A 19,218-nucleotide genomic window follows, 5' to 3' on the forward strand; every position below is an offset into this window, starting at 1 on the left:
TGCCCACTCTAGCCCGGCCGATACGAGGAGCTGGAATGTACAGCACCGGGCTATGCACCCGCACTGGGGACACCGTGCGCTCCAAAGCATAACACAGTGCCTGCCCGGTCTCAGTAGCCCCCCGGTAAGCACAGGGAGTTAGCGCAGGTCTCCTACCTGGCGTAGCCCTACTCCCTGTGAGCGATACATGAAATAACTTAAATCTACAAAACAACAAACGGAACGTGAAAACCTATACAGCCTATTTATGACAACAAACACAGAGACAGGAACAATCACCCACAAAACACTAAAAGAATATGGCTGCCTAAATATGGTTCCCAATCAGAGACAATGATAAACACCTGCCTCTGATTGAGAACCACTCCAGACAGCCATAGACTTTGCTAGATACCCCCACTAAGCCACACACCCAATACCTAACAAAACCCCAAGACAAAACACACCACAATAAACCCATGTCACACCCCGGCCTGACCAAATAAATAAAGACAAACACAATATACTTCGACCAGGGCGTGACATAGTGCTTCTCTTACACTTACTAATGTCAGTAAGTAAAATGTTGAACTTGAGTCACTCTCTGCTTTAGGGAAGAACTTTTAGTTTGAATAATATGACACACCATTTGAAAATGACTGATTAATACCCTAGATTGCTGGGAGCCGAGGATATTCTTTTTAATCAAACTCATTTCAGAAATGGGGCCTGTTCAATTTAGAGACTCCTGTTAGTGTGGTAGAGATGCCATTCAGCGAGCTGTCTGCTGCTTAGCAACTATCACTAAGCGTGGAGGTAGGGAGGGAGAAGATACTGACATTTGTCCAGGGAACATGTGTTTATTAACATCATCATATGCATTATCATCTCACGGTCATTATCACTTTCACAATCACTGTTCAGCATCTTGTCATCAATATAACCGTAGGAAATGGAGGGGAAGCCACTGTGGAAAATGTATCTCACAGGGCGTGTCGGTTCGTTGGCAGGATAACAAATTACGGTGACGGTGCGAGGATGGTTGGCAAACTGACATGTTACACATGTGACCGAATTAATTATATTCAAAACTCAAATACAGGGAACAAGTCTGAGAGTCTGTGTCAAGTAGTAGGTGACTGATGGGTCAGAGTAAACTACAGAGGTACTCATACTATCAACCTCCATTTTCTTCTTCTTATGATTTTGAGTCAAAGTACCTATTGAGGTAGACAGAGGAAGTTGTTTGGTTTCGATGATGATAAATGGGTTTGGTTTGTGTGTTGGCTGAGTCCTCTGGCTGAGACTGCTTTGCTGGGAGAGAGTGAGAGAGGGAAGAGCAATAGCGGCGAGAGAGAGGAAATAGTGTTGATCTGGGCGAAAGGAGAGAGAGAGCAGATTTAAACTATTACCTGTTACCATGGTGCCCACCCAAGGCTCGACACAATCGCCTGTGAGCCTGCTGAGCCTGCATTGTAAGTCAGCTTTCAGAGCTGTGACCTTTATCACCAATCTCAATCTGTTTAACGTTTGATCTTGGCTTTAAGAAAAATGGCGCCGGAGGAGATGGCCTCCGTTTTACGGTCTCCTAACCAATAGTGGGGGTTTTTCACGATATTTGTAAATAATTTTGTACATAATGTTTCTGCAACCATATCTTACGGCAGAAAAGAGCTTCTACATATCAGGACAGCGATCACTCACCTCGGATTAGACTAAGATTTTTTCAACAACAACAACAACAGCAGCAAGCAGGACTCACACGATAATCTCCAAACACCCCACGGGGCAGATATCCCAATTATTCTCAAAAGGAAGCGACGCAAGTAGGAAGTAGAGCCGGATTTCTCGTCCGGACCCGCAGAAGGCAACTGGGAAAGCTGCCGTTACCGTCAATATTACTTGCCAACGTGCAATCATTGGACAATAAACTAGACGAGGTACGATCACAAATTTTCTACCAACGGGACATCAAAAACTGATATATCCTATGTTTCACGGAATCGTGACTGATTGACGACATGGATATTCACCTAGCGGGATACACGCTGCACCGGCTAGATATAACAGCACACTCCGGTAAAACGAGGGGGCATATTCTGTGCATATTTGTAAACAACAGCTGGTGCACGAAATCTAAGGAAGTCTCTAGATTGTGCTCGCCTGAAGTAGAGTATATTGTGATAAATTGCAAGCCACACTACTTGCCTAGAGAGTTCTCATCTATACATTTAATGGCTGTTTATTTACACACAGAGACACGTACAAAGCTCTCCCTCGCCCTCCATTCGGTAAATCCGACCACAACTCTATCCTCCTGATTCCTGCTTACAAGCAAAAATTAAAGCAGGAAGCACCAGTGACTCGGTCTATAAAAAAAGGGTCAGATGAAGCAGGTACTAAACTACAGGACTGTTTTGCTATCACAGACTGGAGCATGTTCCTGGATTCTTCCGATGATATTGAGGAATACACCACATCAGTCACTGTCTTTATCAATAAGTGCATTGAGGACGTCTTCCCCACAGTGACTGTACCTACATACCCCAACCAGAAGCCATGGAATACAGGCAACATTCGCACTGAGCTAAAGGGTAGAGCTGCCGCTTTCAGGGTGCGGGACTCTAACCTGGAAGCTTACAAGAAATCCTGCTATGACCTGCGGTGAACCATCAAACAGGCAAAGCGTCAATACAGGGCTAAGATTGAATCATACTACACCGGCTCCGACGCTTGTCGGATGTGGCAGGGCTTGCAAACTATTACAGACTACAAAGGGAAGCACAGCCGTGAGCTGCCCAGTGGCACGAGCCTACCAGATGAGCCAAATCACTTCTATGCTCGTTTCGAGGCAAGCAACACTGAGGCATGCATGAGAGCATCAGCTGATTCAGACGACTGTGTGATCCCGCTCTCCGTAGCCAAGGTGAGTAAGACGTTTAAACAGGTCAACATACACAAGCCTGCGGGGCCAGACGGATTACCAGGATGTGTGCTCCGGGCATGTGCTGACCAACTGGCAGGTGTCTTCACTGACATTTTCAACATGTCCCTGATTGAGTCTGTAATACCAACATGCTTCAAGCTGACCACCATTGTCCCTGTGCTCAAGAACACAAAGGCAACCTGCCTAAATGACTACAGACCCGGAGCACTCACGTCTGTAGCCACAAAGTGCTTTGAAAAGCTGGTAATGGCTCACATCAACACCATTATCCCAGAAACCCTAGACCCACTCCAATTTGCATACCGCCCCAACAGATCCACAGATGATACAATCTCTATTGTACTCCACACTGCCCTTTCCCACCTGGACAAAAGGAACACCTATGTGAGAATGCTATTCAGTGACTACAGCTCAGCGTTCAACACCATAGTATCCTCAAAGTGCATCACTAAGCTAAGGAACCTGGGACTAAACACCTCCCTATGCAACTGGATCCTGGACTTCCTGACGGGTCGCCCCCAGGTGGTGAGGGTAGGTAGCAACACATCTGCCACACTGATCCTCAACACTGGAGCTCCCCTGGGGTGCGTGTTCAGTCCCCTCCTGTACTCCGTGTTCACCCACGACTGCATGGCCAGGCACGAGACCAACACCATCATTAAGTTTGCAGATGACACAACAGTGCCTGATTACCGACAACGACGAGACTGCCTATAGGGAGGTCAGATACCTGGCCGGGTGGTGCCAGAATAACAACCTACACCTCAACGTAACCAAGACTAAGGAGATCATTGTGGACGACAGGAAAAGGAGCACTGAGCATGTCCCCATTCCCATCAACGGGGCTGTAGCCTCTGACCGCAAGGCACTTCAGAGAGTAGTGCGTACGGCCTAATACATCACTGGGGCAAAGCTGCCTGCCATCCAGGACCTCTACACCAGGCGGTGTCAGAGGAAGGCCCTAAAAATGGTCAAATACCCCAGCCACCCGAGTCATAGACTGTTCTCTCTAGTACCGCATGGCAAGCGGTACCGGAGTGCCAAGTCCAGGACAAAAAGGCTTCTCAACAGTTTTTACCCCCAAGCCATAATACTTCTGAACAGGTAACCAATGGTTACCCGGACTATTTGCATTGTGTGCCTCCTCCCCCCCAAACCCTCTTTTACGCTGCTGCTACTCTCTGTTTATCTTATATGCATAGTCACTTTAACCATACCAGTGCTCCCGCACATTGGCTAACTGGGCTATCTGCATTGTGCCCCACCTCCCGCCAACACCTCCTTTTACGCTACTGCTACTCTCTGTTCATCATATATGCATAGTCACTTTAACTATACATACTCTTATTTTCAATAAGCTGCTTGCCTGTTGTCCTGTAGCCCATCCCAGCCTTGTGCAGGTCTACAATTTTATCCCTGATGTCCTTACACAGCTCTCTGATCTTGGCCATTGTGGAGAGGTTGGAGTCTGTTTGATTGAGTGTGTGGACAGGTGTCTTTTATACAGGTTACGAGTTCAAACAGGTGCTGTTAATACAGGTAATGAGTGGAGAACAGGAGGGCTTCTTAAAGAAAAACGAACAGGTCTGTGAGAGCCGGAATTCTTACTGGTTGGTAGGTAATCAAATACTTATGTCATGCAATAAAATGCTAATTAATTACTTAAAAATCATACAATGTGATTTTCTGGATCTTTGTTTTAGATTCCGTCTCTCACAGTTGAAGTGTACCTATGATAAAAATTACAGACCTCTACATGCTTTGTAAGTGGGAAAACCTGCAAAATCAGCAGTGTATCAAATACTTGTTCTCCCCACTGTCCATACTACCTCAATCAGACTGACTAACCAGTGTCTTGTATATAGCCTTGCTACTCTTTTTTTCAAATGTATTTTTACTGTTGCTTTATTTCTTTACTTACACACACACACACACACACACACACACACACACACACACACACACACACACACACACACACATACCTTTTTTTCGCACAAGTGATTTTGAAGTTTGAACAATTCTTCAACCAATCGGATTTTAGCCAGCTTGATGAGCTGGCTAAAATTGTTGATAATAAAGTTAGCTACAGGTAACTACCAAAGTAAAGATAACACTTGAGTAAATTAGGGACACACAGCATATTGAAAGCAGGTACTGTACTTTCACACAGGTGTGGTTTCTGAGTTAATTAAGCAATTAACATCCCATCATGCTTAGGGTCATGTATTATAATGCTTAGTGCGTGTAGAATTCCATCAACAAATGATTACATTTCTCATGGAAGAATGATGGCACATCCCTCCAATAGAATTACAGACACTTGTAGAATCTATGCCAAGGCGCATTGAAGCTTTTCTGGCTCGTGGTGGCCCAACACCCTATTAAGACACATTTCTTTTTATGTTGGTGTGTCCTTTATTTTGGCAGTTACTTGTAACATTTTCTCAGAGCTTCCCGAAAAGTCTGATAGCACGTGAACGCAACATTACTCATTATGCTTGGCATCAGCTTTTGGACAGTGAGAAACTCCTTGCTCGCAGGAGGAAAGTGCTGTGTGTGGGCTTTGCCGATCACAACTCTACTGTGTAACTCAATTTGAGCAAATTCGACAGGAAAGCCTGTTGGACTAAGATAGGTTGACGCGTGGTGATGGGAGACAGATGGACAGATAGCACACCAGCACCAGGTTCACCATAGAATCTTGAAGATGGCAATGTCATTGTATCGTTAAAGATATGTTGCCCACAGGCTTTGACACTTTACTCAAGGAGAACTGTCGAACATTTGAAGTCACAACGGTAAAGAAATAAACGGAGACAAAGAATTAATAGAAAGTGCTGAAGTAACTTCCCAACTGGCACATTACGTTCTCTGGATGTTCATCTGTTTATGGTATCAGTTTGGTTCTGGGAACCTTCCTCTTGCATCATTCTTTCATTTGAAGAAGCTTCATGGAAAATCTTGAATAAAAAGTTGACTACACCCTCCTTGTCAAGTATTGTATGGTACAATATATGAATTCCAGGTAGCCTGTAATGTCAACATTAGGTATTCGGTGCACATTCCTACATGAACCATCTGCAGCTGGATGCCAGTGAAAGTCATTGAGGACAAAGACCCTCAGCCTCTCTTCACACTCTTCGACCACCTGCGCAGCACAGGGAGGGGGATTTCTGGAATTTTCTGGAGGTGTATGTGTTAGAGGTCGACCAATTAATCGGAATGGCCGATTAATTAGAGCCGATTTCAAGTTTTCATAACAATCGGAAATCGATATTTTTGGACGCCGATTTTGCCGATTAAAAATAATATATATATATATATATATATATTTTTTTACAACTTTATTTAACAAGGCAAGTCAGTTAAGAACACATTCTCATTTTCAATGACAGCCTAGGAACGGTGGGTTAACTGCCTTGTTCAGGGGTAGAGTGACAGATCTTTACCTTGTCAGCTCAGGGATTCAATCTTGCAACCTTACGGTTAACTAGTCCAACGCTCTAACCACCTGCCTCACGAGGAGCCTGCCTGTTACGCGAATGCAGTAAGAAGCCAAGGTAAGTTGCTAGCTAGTATTAAACTTATCTTATAAAAAACAATCAATCAATCATAATCACTAGTTTTAACTACACATTGTTGATGATATTACTAGATTATCTAGCATGTCCTGTGTTGCATATAATCGATGCTGTGCACAATTGCGAAAAAGGACTGTCGTTGCTCCAACGTGGACCTAACCATAAACATCAATGCCTTTCTTAAAATCAATACACAGAAGTATATATTTTTAAACCTGCATATTTAACAAAAATAAATCCAGGTTAGGAGGCAATATTAACCAGGTGAAATTGTGTTACTTCTCTTGCGTTCATTGCAAGCAGAGTTAGGGTGTATGCAACAGTTTGGGCCGCCTGGCTCATTGCGAACTAATTTGCCAGAATTTTACGTAATTATGACATAACATTGAAGGTTGTGCAATGTAACAGGAATGTTTAGACTAATTGAAGCCACCCATTAGATAAAATACGGAACGGTTCCGTATTTCACTAAAAGAATAAACGTTTTGTTTTCGAGATGATAGTTTCCGTATTCGACAATATTAATGACCTAATGCTCATATTTTTGTGTGTTATTATGTTATAATTAAGTCTATGATTTGATAGAGCAGTCTGACTGAGCGATGGTAGGCACCAGCAGGCTCATAAGCATTCGTTCAAACAGCACTTTCGTGCGTTTTGCCAGCAGCTCTTCGCAATGCTTCAAGCATTGCACAGTTTATGACTTCAAGCCTATCAACTCCTGAGATTAGGCTGGTGTAACCGATGTGAAATGGCTAGCTAGTTAGCAGGATGCGCGCTAATAGCGTTTCAAACGTCACTCGTTCTGAGACTTGGAGTAGTTGTTCCCCTTGCTCTGCATGGGTAACGCTGCTTAGAGGGTGGCTGTTGTCGATGTGTTCCTGGTTCGAGCCCAGGAAGTGGCGAGGAGAGGGATGGAAGCTATACTGTTACACTGGCAATACTAAAGTGCATATAAGAACATCCAATAGTCAAAGGTATATGAAATACAAATTGTATAGAGAGAAATAGTCCTATAATTCCTATAATAACTGCAATCTAAAACTTCTTACCTGGGAATATTGAAGCCTCACGTTAAAAGGAACCACCAACTTTCATATGTTCTCATGTTCTGAGCAAGGAACTTAAACGTTAGCTTTCTTACATGTCACATATTGCACTTTTACTTTCTTCTCCAACCCTTTGTTTTTGCATTATTTAAACCAAATTGAACATGTTTCATTATTTATTTGAGGCTAAATTGATTTTATTTCTGTATTATATTAAGTTAAAATAAGTATTCATTCAGTATTGTTGTAATTGTCATTATTACAAATACATTTTTAAAATCTGCCGATTAATCGGTATCTGCTTTTTTTTGGGTCCTCCAATAATCGGTATCGGTATCGGCTTTGAAAAATCATAATCGGTCGACCTCTATTATGTGTGTGTATGTGTGTGACTAATGTTTGCCATGAGAGGCGCCCAGGCAATGAGACTTGTCTTCTGGAGACAAATCTATTTTCTTCAACCTTCTCCTATCCCCCCTTCTCCTCAGCCCAGAAAAAGCCAGATGACAGAATCTGATGGCAGCGGATTTATTTGGGCTGTCAGCTAATCCGGCATTCTGTCATGGTGACCTTTGTCCAATTGAACCCTGTGTGTAATGTGTTGGCCCCACTGGTTAAATGCTTAAGATGCAAATAAGTACAGGAGATAGGGTACGCACTGAACACTCACTTCACTTCATTAAAAATAGCAGTGGAACTGGGCAATCTTCTCTCTTTTGTTGTTGTTGCAATACAGTAATAACTTCAGTGGTGCTGTGTCTGTGTCAGTATGCAGTGTCTGCATCAGTATTCAGTGACCCAAAATAGAACGAGTTACGGTAAGCGGCACAGCAACCAATTACACAATGCGGCTTTATTCACCCGTTTTGGCACCAGTTTCCTCCATCATCGGTAAATATCACAACATGTGGACTGGCCTGAGTGCTCCACTCCCTGTAGTATATCCAGGTCTAGACAGCGAGACAGAGGCCAGTACATAGACAGAGGAGAGCGGGAGGAGGCACTTCTCGCTCCGGGGTCTTTGGATGTCTATTTATATCAGTTGATGATTGCTGCTGCTCCCCAAAACTGAACTCAAAAGTGCCCGCCCTCTGCACTGTCTGCCATTTTGTGTCATGGGTTTAAATGACTCTTTAATGGAGAGTAATGCGATAAGAGAGAGAACAAGAGTCGAGACACAGAGAGAGCGAGCGGGGGAGAGAGAGGGAGAGAGAGGGGGAATGAGAGAGAAAGACCTACAGTAGGGATGTGTTCCTGTGTATGTATGTGTGCGTGCGTGTGTGCGTGCGTGCGTGTATCTGTGAGCATGCGTGATTATGTGCGTGTCAGCCTGGCATGGAAGGCTGGGGTTGTAGACTGGTGATTTGTTGAGATAGAGAGGGGAAATAGGGGTCATAAAGCACTAGGCTTTAACATCCCCTGGTCCTCTCGTCTTTATGCTTATCTCCTTGTCATGTGTGTAAATGACTTTCTGTTGGAGGAGTGTCCTGAGGGAATCACTCCCAATCAGACAATGACAGCCCCGGTAATGCTCCCGCTTCCACCTGCCTGCCCAAACATCTCGATCGTAATAGAATTGTGGGATGGGTGCAGGGAAGGGAAGAGGGAGAGAGGTGGGGGACAGACGGGGTTGGGTAAAGAGGAGAGAGCAATAGCAAGACAGACAGAAGGGGAGAGGGTGGGGACTGCATGTTACTGCTTTTTCCAGGGCTGAAACAGTGATAGGAAAATATCTCAAACAGTAATAGAGACATCTCCGATTTGAGGAGAAGTAGATGCTCCAGCACAAATAAAGCTGTTTGTCTGCTTGGCATGTGTCTCAGAGCTGTTCTCATGTTGAGGAGTGGTAGAGTTGTTTATACTGTGCAGAACAGGAGAGAGGAGAGTAGGAGGTCAATTTGTACTTCTTCCTCTCTCTCATGCTTTCTCATGCTCTTTCTTTTCTCTCTCCCTCTCTGTTTTCTGTCCCTTCATCTCCAGTCTACAACCCAAGCCGGCACAGAGAGAGAAGCACATCCTCAGGTCTCTTTCTTTTTCTTATTTTTCTCTCTTTGTCTCTCTTTCTAACTGACTGACTACTGACTGACTCTCTCTCTCTCTCTCTCTGACTGACTATTTCTCTCTCTGACTGACTATCTCTCTCTCTCTCTGACTAACTATCTCTCTCTTTCTCTCGACTGACTCTCTCTTTCTCTTGCTCTCTCTGACTGACTATCTCTCTCTGACTAACTATCTCTCTCTCTCTCTGACTGACTCTCACTCTCTCTCTCACTGACTGCCTGACAGTCTCTCTCTCGACTGACGATCTCTCTCTCTCTCTTTTGCAGTGCATGCTGGGAGTTTTTGTTGTTGAGTTCGAGTGTTTAGTGTGGAGGGCTCTGTCCTTACTTATTTTCTTGATTCTGTCCTTTGTATTTTCTTTCAATTTGTATTTTCTATGGTGGAGGGTTAATGCACTATTTGTTTTAGCGGTATCCACAGGTTTTTTTCAAAGTTAGGTTGGAAGAGGACATAGTTTGTTTCCTGGGGTTTGGAAGGTGTGGTGTGCACGATGGCTTCTTAGCCTAGCGCGGAGGAGACGCTGTCGATACAGCATGGATTCAGGTGTGTTCCTGAGAATGGAGTTAAAGTGGAGGAGGTACTGCTTGCAGTCGGTGAACAGGTAGGAGCTGAATTTATACATTCTGCTTCCAGAATGAACAAAGCTGTGGTTGTGTTCATGAAAAGAGCTAATTTGGTTGGTAGGCTAATTGCTAGTGGAATATTTGTAAGGGGTGTGTTTGTGCCAATTTCGCTTCTTTCTACCCCTTCAACCAGGGTGGTAGTTGCAAATTTGCCTCTGTTTATTACGGATGATCACATCAAGAAAGAGCTGAGTCATTTTGGTAAGTTTTCTCACGGTTTTCGTGTACTGTCGGCAGGTTTTCAGGCAGCTGCCGTTAAGCATGTTGTTTCATTCTGGAGGCAAGTGGCATGTTTCTGAATAACAACGAGCAACAGCTAAATGTGCATTTTAATGTAGGGCATAAGTCGCTCTGGATAAGAGCGTCTGCTAAATGACTTAAATGTAATGTAATGTAGAGTTTGCTAGCACAGATAGTCTACAGTGTTTTGAGTGTAGGGATTTGCGGCATAAGAGCTTTCCGGACCCACATAAAGGCCATAGACAAGGTGAGGGTACAAGCGCCCCCAGTGGGGGAAATTGAGGTCAACGTGCAGGGGACAATGAGATGCAGGCAGCAGAGGCTGGGCCTAGTCATGCCAGTGATGGGGGTGTAGATGAGGCTGAGCCAAGTCAGGCTAGAGATGGTGGCGTAGATGAGGCTGGGCCTCGTCAGGTTATGGATGGTGGTGTAGATGAGGCTTGGCCCAGGCAGGTTATGGATGGTGGTGTAGATGAGGCTAGGCCTAGGCAGGTTATGGATGGTGGTGTAGATGAGGCTGGGCCTAGTCAGGTTATGGATGGTGGTGTAGATGAGGCTGGGCCTAGTCAGGTTATGCTAGTGGATGAGGAGAATATAGTGGGGAAGTGTAAGAAACTAGGGGGGTGTCAAGCGTAAAAGGAAAAAGGGGAGAAGAAAGAAGTCAGGAGGGGAGAGGCTGGTGTGGTTAAAGGCACCAAGGAACCTTTGCCTGGTGCTGGGTGGGAGGCCCTGACCAGAGAGGAAGGGCCGGTGGTCAGGATGGGAGATGAAGATGAGAAGGAGGAAAGAGAATCTGAGGAAGAGGATGATGAGGAGGGCCTTTTTATCCAGACTCCTCTTCAGTGGGTCCAGGACTGACAGTCAGTCAAGCAGAAAGGTCAAAATATAGGGTGAGGGAATCGACAAGGTTCCTGAATGAGACCAAGGGGAAAAAAGTTTATCTTGAGGCTATTTTTTCCAGTTTAAAGCAACGGGAGCACTTGTAAGAGCTAGGTTCTCCATGCTCAAGGAGATGGATGCTCCCAGCTCCTTCTTCTTTGGTTTAGAAAGACAGAGCGGTGAAGCCAAGGGCATGCATTGTCTACAGTTGTCTGATGGGCGGGTGACCTCTGTGGTGGGGGAGATGCAGGAGCGAACTGTGGAGTTTTATACTGAGTTGTATAGGGCAGAACTGTGTGATCCTATGTCTGCCCAGGTCTTGTTTGCAGAACTCCCTAAGCTCCCTCTGTCACAGCGGGATGAAATTGACATTCCTCTGTTGTCCCATGAACTGGCAGAGGCCGTAACCCATATGTCCCCCGGCCGTGCACCCGGGGTCAATGGACTCCCAGTGGAGTTTTATAAAAAATTCTGGGGAATAATTGGACTGGACTTTTGCGTGTTGCGTGAATGCGTCGGGGTAGGAGAGTTGCAGATGAGCTGCCGTCAGGCTCTGACTCTCCTGCCCAAGAAAGGGGACTTGTGTGAACTTAAGAACTGGAGGCCTGTGGCATTGCTCTGTGTGGACTACAAGATATTTGCCAAGGTCCTCTCTAACAGACTGAAGTCCCATCTGGACTCTATGGTACACAAGGACCAAACAAATTGTGTACCGGGACAGACGGTCAATCACGGACAACTTGTTCTTAATCAGGGACTTGTTGGACTTATCAAGAGGTTCTAATGTGAACTTTGGATTAGTCTATAGATCAAGAGAAGGCTTTTGATAGAGTGGACCATGAGTATCTGTTTAATGTGATATCTGTTCTTGGGTTTAGAAAAAGTTTTTTGACCTATGTGATGATGTTGTATGCTGGGGTGTCATGTATGGTCAAGGTGGAAGGGGGGCTCAGTAGGCCAGTCTGGGTGAGACGGGACATTAGACAAGGATGCCCTTTATCAGGGCAGTTATATACATTAGCCATTTATAATTTTGGGGGCTAAATGGACTGCAAGGAGTGTGCTGGACAGGCATGGGTGTGTTGACAGGCATAGCAGTGTCAGCATATGCAGATGACGTTTCTGTGATGGTCAGGATATGCAGGCACTAGAGACTATCAAATGAAATCAAATCAAATTTTATTTGTCACATACACATGGTTAGCAGATGTTAATGTGAGTGTAGCGAAATGCTTGTGCTTCTAGTTCCGACAATGCAGTAATAACCAACAAGTAATCTAACTAACAATTCCAAAACTACTGTCTTATACACAGTGTAAGGGGATAAAGAATATGTACATAAGGATATATGAATGAGTGATGGTACAGAGCAGCATAGGCAAGATACAGTAGATGGTGTCGAGTACAGTATATACATATGAGATGGGTATGTAAACAAAGTGGCATAGTTAAAGTGGCTAGTGATACATGTATTACATAAGGATGCAGTCGATGATATAGAGTACAGTATATACGTATGCATATGAGATGAATAATGTAGGGTAAGTAACATTATATAAGGTAGCATTGTTTAAAGTGGCTAGTGATATATTTACAATCTTTCCCATCAATTCCCATTATTAAAGTGGCTGGAGTTGAGTCAGTGTCAGTGTGTTGGCAGCAGCCACTCAATGTTAGTGGTGGCTGTTTAACAGTCTGATGGCCTTGAGATAGAAGCTGTTTTTCAGTCTCTCGGTCCCAGCTTTGATGCACCTGTACTGACCTCGCCTTCTGGATGATAGCGGGGTGAACAGGCAGTGGCTCGGGTGGTTGTTGTCCTTGATGATCTTTATGGCCTTCCTGTAACATCGGGTGGTGTAGGTGTCCTGGAGGGCAGGTCGTTTGCCCCCGGTGATGCGTTGTGCAGACCTCACTACCCTCTGGAGAGCCTTACGGTTGAGGGCGGAGCAGTTGCCGTACCAGGCAGTGATACAGCCCGCAAGGATGCTCTCGATTGTGCATCTGTAGAAGTTTGTGAGTGCTTTTGGTGACAAGCCGAATTTCTTCAGCCTCCTGAGGTTGAAGAGGCGCTGCTGCGTCTTCTTCACAATGCTGTCTGTGTGAGTGGACCAATTCAGTTTGTCTGTGATGTGTATGCCGAGGAGCTTAAAACTTGCTACCCTCTCCACTACTGTTCCATCGATGTGGATAGGGAGGTGTTCCCTCTGCTGTTTCCTGAAGTCCACAATCATCTCCTTAGTTTTGTTGACGTTGAGTGTGAGGTTATTTTCCTGACACCACACACCGAGGGCCCTCACCTCCTCCCTGTAGGCCGTCTCGCCGTTGTTGGTAATCAAGCCTACCACTGTTGTGTCGTCCGCAAACTTGATGTTTGAGTTGGAGGCGTGCGTGGCCACGCAGTCGTGGGTAAACAGGGAGTACAGGAGAGGGCTCAGAACGCACCCTTGTGGGGCCCCAGTGTTGAGGATCAGCGGGGAGGAGATGTTGTTGCCTACCCTCACCACCTGGGGGCGGCCCGTCAGGAAGTCCAGTACCCAGTTGCACAGAGCGGGGTCGAGACCCAGGGTCTCGAGCTTGATGACGAGCTTGGAGGGTACTATGGTGTTGAATGCCGAGCTGTAGTCGATGAACAGCATTCTCACATAGGTATTCCTCTTGTCCAGATGGGTTAGGGCAGTGTGCAGTGTGGTTGAGATTGCATCGTCTGTGGACCTATTTGGGCGGTAAGCAAATTGGAGTGGGTCTAGGGTGTCAGGTAGGGTGGAGGTGATATGGTCCTTGACTAGTCTCTCAAAGCACTTCATGATGACGGAAGTGAGTGCTACGGGGCGGTAGTCGTTTAGCTCAGTTACCTTAGCTTTCTTGCGAACAGGAACAATGGTGGCCCTCTTGAAGCATGTGGGAACAGCAGACTGGTGTAGGGATTGATTGAATATGTCCGTAAACACACCGGCCAGCTGGTCTGCGCATGCTCTGAGGGCGCGGCTGGGGATGCCGTCTGGGCCTGCAGCCTTGCGAGGGTTAACACGTTTAAATGTCTTACTCACCTCGGCTGCAGTGAAGGAGAGACCGCACGTTTCCGTTGCAGGCTGTGTCAGTGGCACTGTATTGTCCTCGAAGCGGGCAAAAAAGTTACTTAGTCTGCCTGGGAGCAAGACATCCTGGTCCGTGATGGGGCTGGATTTCTTCCTGTAGTCCGTGATTGACTGTAGACCCTGCCACATGCCTCTTGTGTCTGAGCCGTTGAATTGAGATTCTACTTTGTCTCTGTACTGACGCTTAGCTTGTTTGATATCCTTGCGGAGGGAATAGCTGCACTGTTTGTATTCGGTCATGTTACCAGACACCTTGCCCGGATTAAAAGCAGTGGTTCGCGCTTTCAGTTTCACGCGAATGCTGCCATCAATCCACGGTTTCTGGTTAGGGAATGTTTTAATCGTTGCTATGGGAACGACCTCTTCAACGCACGTTCTAATGAACTCGCACACCGAATCAGTGTATTCGTCAATATTGTTAACTGACGCAATACGAAACATATCCCAGTCCACGTGATGGAAGCAGTCTTGGAGTGTGGAGTCAGCTTGGTCGGACCAGCGTTGGACAGACCTCAGCGTGGGAGCCTCTTGTTTTAGTTTCTGTCTGTAGGCAGGGATCAACAAAATGGAGTCGTGGTCAGCTTTTCCAAAAGGGGGGCGGGGCAGGGCCTTATATGCATCGCGGAAGTTAGAGTAACAATGATCCAAGGTTTTTCCACCCCTGGTTGCGCAATCGATATGCTGATAAAATTTAGGGAGTCTTGTTTTCAGATTAGCCTTGTTAAAATCCCCAGCAACAATGAATGCAGCCTCCGGATAAATGGTTTCCAGTTTGCAAAGAGTTAAATAAAGTTTGTTCAGAGCTATCAATGTGTCTGCTTGGGGGGGGGGGATATATACGGCTGTGATTATAATCGAAGAGAATTCTCTTGGTAGGTAATGCGGTCTACATTTGATTGTGAGGAATTCTAAATCAGGTGAACAGAAGGATTTGAGTTCCTGTATGTTTCTTACATCACACCATGTCTCGTTAGCCATAAGGCATACGCCCCCGCCCCTCTTCTTACCAGAAAGATGTCTGTTTCTGTCGGCGCGATGCGTGGAGAAACTAAGACTAGTCTGAAGGTGTACGAGGGAGCTTTTTCAGCTAAGGTAAACAGGGGGCATGGTGGGATAGGGCACCTCCTCTGCTTCCAGGGAGTTTGCAGTGGGGTTGTGAAGGTCTTAAAATGTTGGGGGTGTACCTGGGCTTGGAGAGGTGGGTCAGGAATAACTGGGAAGGGCTGTCACAGGTAGTGATATCAAGACTGGCCAGGTGGATGGAGTCATATAGAGGGAGGGTGCTGATAATCAACAACCTGCTGACATCTTCCCTTTGGCATAAACTGGATGTCCTCAGCCCCCCCTGCCGGTATGCTTGCAGACTTGCAACTTCTTCTGGTTGGGCCATCACTGGCTGAGGGCAGCAGTTTTGTACATGACCGTCCACAAAGGACGACAGGGCCTGGTGGAACTGGAGAGCAGGGTGGCTGATTTCCGACTAAAGGCGGTGCAGAGACTGCTATACCATACTGATGTTGGCTGGAGGGAACCAGCATGCACTCTGCTGAGGAGAGCTGGCAGATTAGGGTTGGACCAGCAGCTGTTCCTCATGAAGCTGGAGAGGCTGAGTGCAGCAGGTCTCTCAGACTTTTACTCTGCAGTGCTGAGTGCCTGTCAGCTGCTAAGGCCCACATGAGAAGGGGATATGGAGCCTGGGCTGTGGGTGTGGGAGGAGTCCATCTTCCACAACCCAGCCATCCCTTAGAGATCAGTTCAGTCAGCCACCCTGCAAAGGCAACTGATGGCAGCGGGCTTACTGAGGCTGGGTGACCTGTGACTGCTGGGAGAAGAGGGGTGGAAATCCCCAGAAGTCCTGGCACAACAAACAGGAATAACGTCTCTTAGGCTGCTGGAGAGATTCCTGGAGGAGGTCCAGGAGGCACTGTCTGAGCCGGTAAGGGTGGTGTTTGAGCGGCCACCAATGAAAGGGTGAGGGGCCACCAATGTTTCCGCCACTGCAGGTGACGGCAGAGACTGGGAACTGGCAAGGGGGTCTGGAGGACTTGTCAGATTTTAACACTCCGAGCCTGGGGGAGTTTGAAGGGGTGGGAGGTAAAAGCCCTCTACAACCTCTGCATTAAGGTAAGGAACATTAAGAGCCTAACAGAAGTGAAGGCACACCTGTGACAGGGGGTACATGGGGAGGAGAGTATGGTGGGTTTTAGATGAAGGGGGCTCTACAAACCCCTAGTACCAAAGAGGTCAGGGGACCTCCATTGGAGGGTTTTACATCTATCCCTGGCTACTGACAGCTGGTTGGCACGGGTTGAACCGGGAATTGGGTAGGGGTGTCCTTTCTGTGTTATGAGAGAAACTATGATTCATGTGTTTTCTGTGTGTTAGGTTAATGCCATTAATGTCTCTGTTGGAATGTCTGTGAGAGAGGTTGGGGGTGGTTTTTACTTTTGGTATGTTTATAATGGGGTACAGGTATTCAAATAAGGAGAAGGCCAAATGTGTTTTGTTGAATTTTCTGTTTGCTAAGGCAAAGTTGGCTATTTGGCAAACAAGGAGGAACAGGGTCAAAGGTGGAGGGAAAACAGACCCTTTACTATTATTTAATGGGATGGTCTCTGCACACCTTAGGGTAGAATTTGTGGGGGCTGTCTGTATAGCAGAAGATGTTTTGGATATACGGTTGTAGAAGTGGTGAGGTTTTTTGTTATTGTTGATGTGTGGTGTTGTTTTGTATCGTGGGGTAGAGGGCAAGGTGAGTATGGTACATGAAAAAAAAAAGTTGGTCTCTATCTCTCTCTGACTGACTCTCTCTCTCTCTTTCTCTGACTGACTATCTCTCTCTCTCTCTGACTGAATGACTATCTCTTTCTTAATTTCATTTCAATTCAAGGGGCTTTATTGGCATGGGAAACATATGTTATCATTGCCAAAGCAAGTGAAGTAGATAATATACAAAAGTTAAATAAACAATAAAAATGAACAGTAAACATTACACTCAGAGAAGTTCCAAAATAATAAATATATTACAAATGTCATATCATGTGTATATACAGTGTTGTAACGATATACAAATGGTTAAAGTACAAAAGGGAAATTAAATAAGCATAAATATGGGTTGTATTTACAATGGTGTTTTTTCTTCACTGGTTGACCTTTTCTTGGGGAAACAGGTCACACATCTTGCTTCTGTGATTGCACACTGTGGCATTTCACCCAGTAGATATGGGAGATATCGAATTCTTTGTGGATCTGTGTAATCTGAGGGAAATATGTGTCTTTAATATGGTCATACATTGGGCAGAAGGTTAGGAAGTGCAGCTCAGTTTCCACTTCATTTTGTGGGCAGTGTGCACAGCCTGTCTTCTCTTGAGAGCCATGTCTGCCTACGGCGGCCTTTCTCAATAGCAAGGCTATGTTCACTTAGTCTGTACATAGTCAAAGCTTTCCTTAAGTTTGGGTCAGTCACAGTGGTCAGGTATTCTGCCACTGTGTACTCTTTGTTTAGGGCCAAATAGCATTCTAGTTTGCTCTGTTTTTTTGTTAATTCTTTCCAATGTGTCAAGTAATTATTTTTTTGTTTTCTCATGATTTGGTTGGGTCTAATTGTTTTGCTGTCCTGGGGCTCTGTGGGACGTGTTTGTGTTTGTGAACAGAGCCCCAGGACCAGCTTGCTTAAGGGACTCTTCTCCAGGTCAATCTCTCTAGGTGATGGCTTTGTTATGGAAGGTTTGGGAATCGCTTCCTTTCCGGTGGTTGTAGAATTTAACTGCTCTTTTCTGGATTTTGATAATTAGCAGGTATCGGAACAAGTCTGCTCTGCATGCATTATTTGGTGTTCTACGTTGTACACAGAGGATATTTTTGCAGAATTTTGCATGCAGAGTCACAATTTGGTGTTTGTCCCATTTTGTGAATTCATGGTTGGTGAGCGGACCCCAGACCTCACAACCATAAAGAGCAATGGGTTCTATAATTTTATGTTCCTTTTGATGGCATAGAATGTTGTTCTTGCCTTGTCTCTCAGGTCGTTCACATCTTTGTGATAGTTACCTGTGGCGCTGATGTTTAGGCCAATGTATGTATAGTTTTTTTGTGTGCTCTAGGGCAACAGTGTCTAGATGGAATTTGTATTTGTGGTCCTGGCGACTGGACCTTTTTTGGAACACCTTTATTTTGGTTTTACTGAGATTTACTGTCAGGGCCAAGGTCTGGCAGAATCTGTGCAGAAGATCTAGGTGCTGCTGTAGGCTCTCCTTGGTTGGTGACAGAAGCACCTGATCATCAAAACGCAGCGTGGTTGAAGTTCATGGTTCTTTAATATGAGACACTTAACATGAGACACTAACTACAAAACAACAAACGTGAAAACCGTAACAGTCCTAACTGGTGCATAAAACACAAAGACAGGAAACAATCACCCACAAAATACCCAAAGAATATGGCTGCCTAAATATGGTTCCCAATCAGAGACAACGATAAACACCTGCCTCTGATTGAGAACCACTCTAGGCAACCATAGACTTTCCTAGACAACTAAACTGAACACAACCCCATCAATCTAATAAACCCCTAGACAAGAAGAAACACAATGAATCACCCATGTCACACCCTGGCCTAACCAAAATAATCAAGAAAACAAAGATAACTAAGGCCAGGGTGTGACATTGTTGTTCATTGTCTTCGGTTTTCTATTCAAGATTTTTAGTTTTGATAGGGAAACTGTTTTGTCCAGGAGGTTGTCTAAAAGGGATTGAATTTGTT

The 19,218-nt window shown here is 45.4% G+C and overlaps 1 protein-coding gene across 2 annotated transcripts in view; it reads left to right on the forward strand.

The window, feature by feature from the left end:
* The window catches only part of LOC118361386 (adhesion G protein-coupled receptor A3-like), a 261,426-nt gene that overhangs the window by 235,156 nt on the left and 7,052 nt on the right, over positions 1–19,218 (forward strand). Inside the window, exon 18 of one of the 2 annotated variants that reach the window (XM_052477897.1) lies at positions 9,540–9,581. The exons of the other annotated variant lie outside the window; for it this stretch is intronic. Within the exon in view, the coding sequence (XP_052333857.1) occupies positions 9,540–9,581 (42 nt within the window). The remainder of the gene's footprint in view (positions 1–9,539; positions 9,582–19,218) is intronic. 2 annotated transcript variants of the gene reach the window in all.

Source organism: Oncorhynchus keta, chromosome 2 (genome assembly GCF_023373465.1).
Source record: "Oncorhynchus keta strain PuntledgeMale-10-30-2019 chromosome 2, Oket_V2, whole genome shotgun sequence".
Classification (NCBI taxonomy): Eukaryota; Metazoa; Chordata; class Actinopteri; order Salmoniformes; family Salmonidae; genus Oncorhynchus; species Oncorhynchus keta.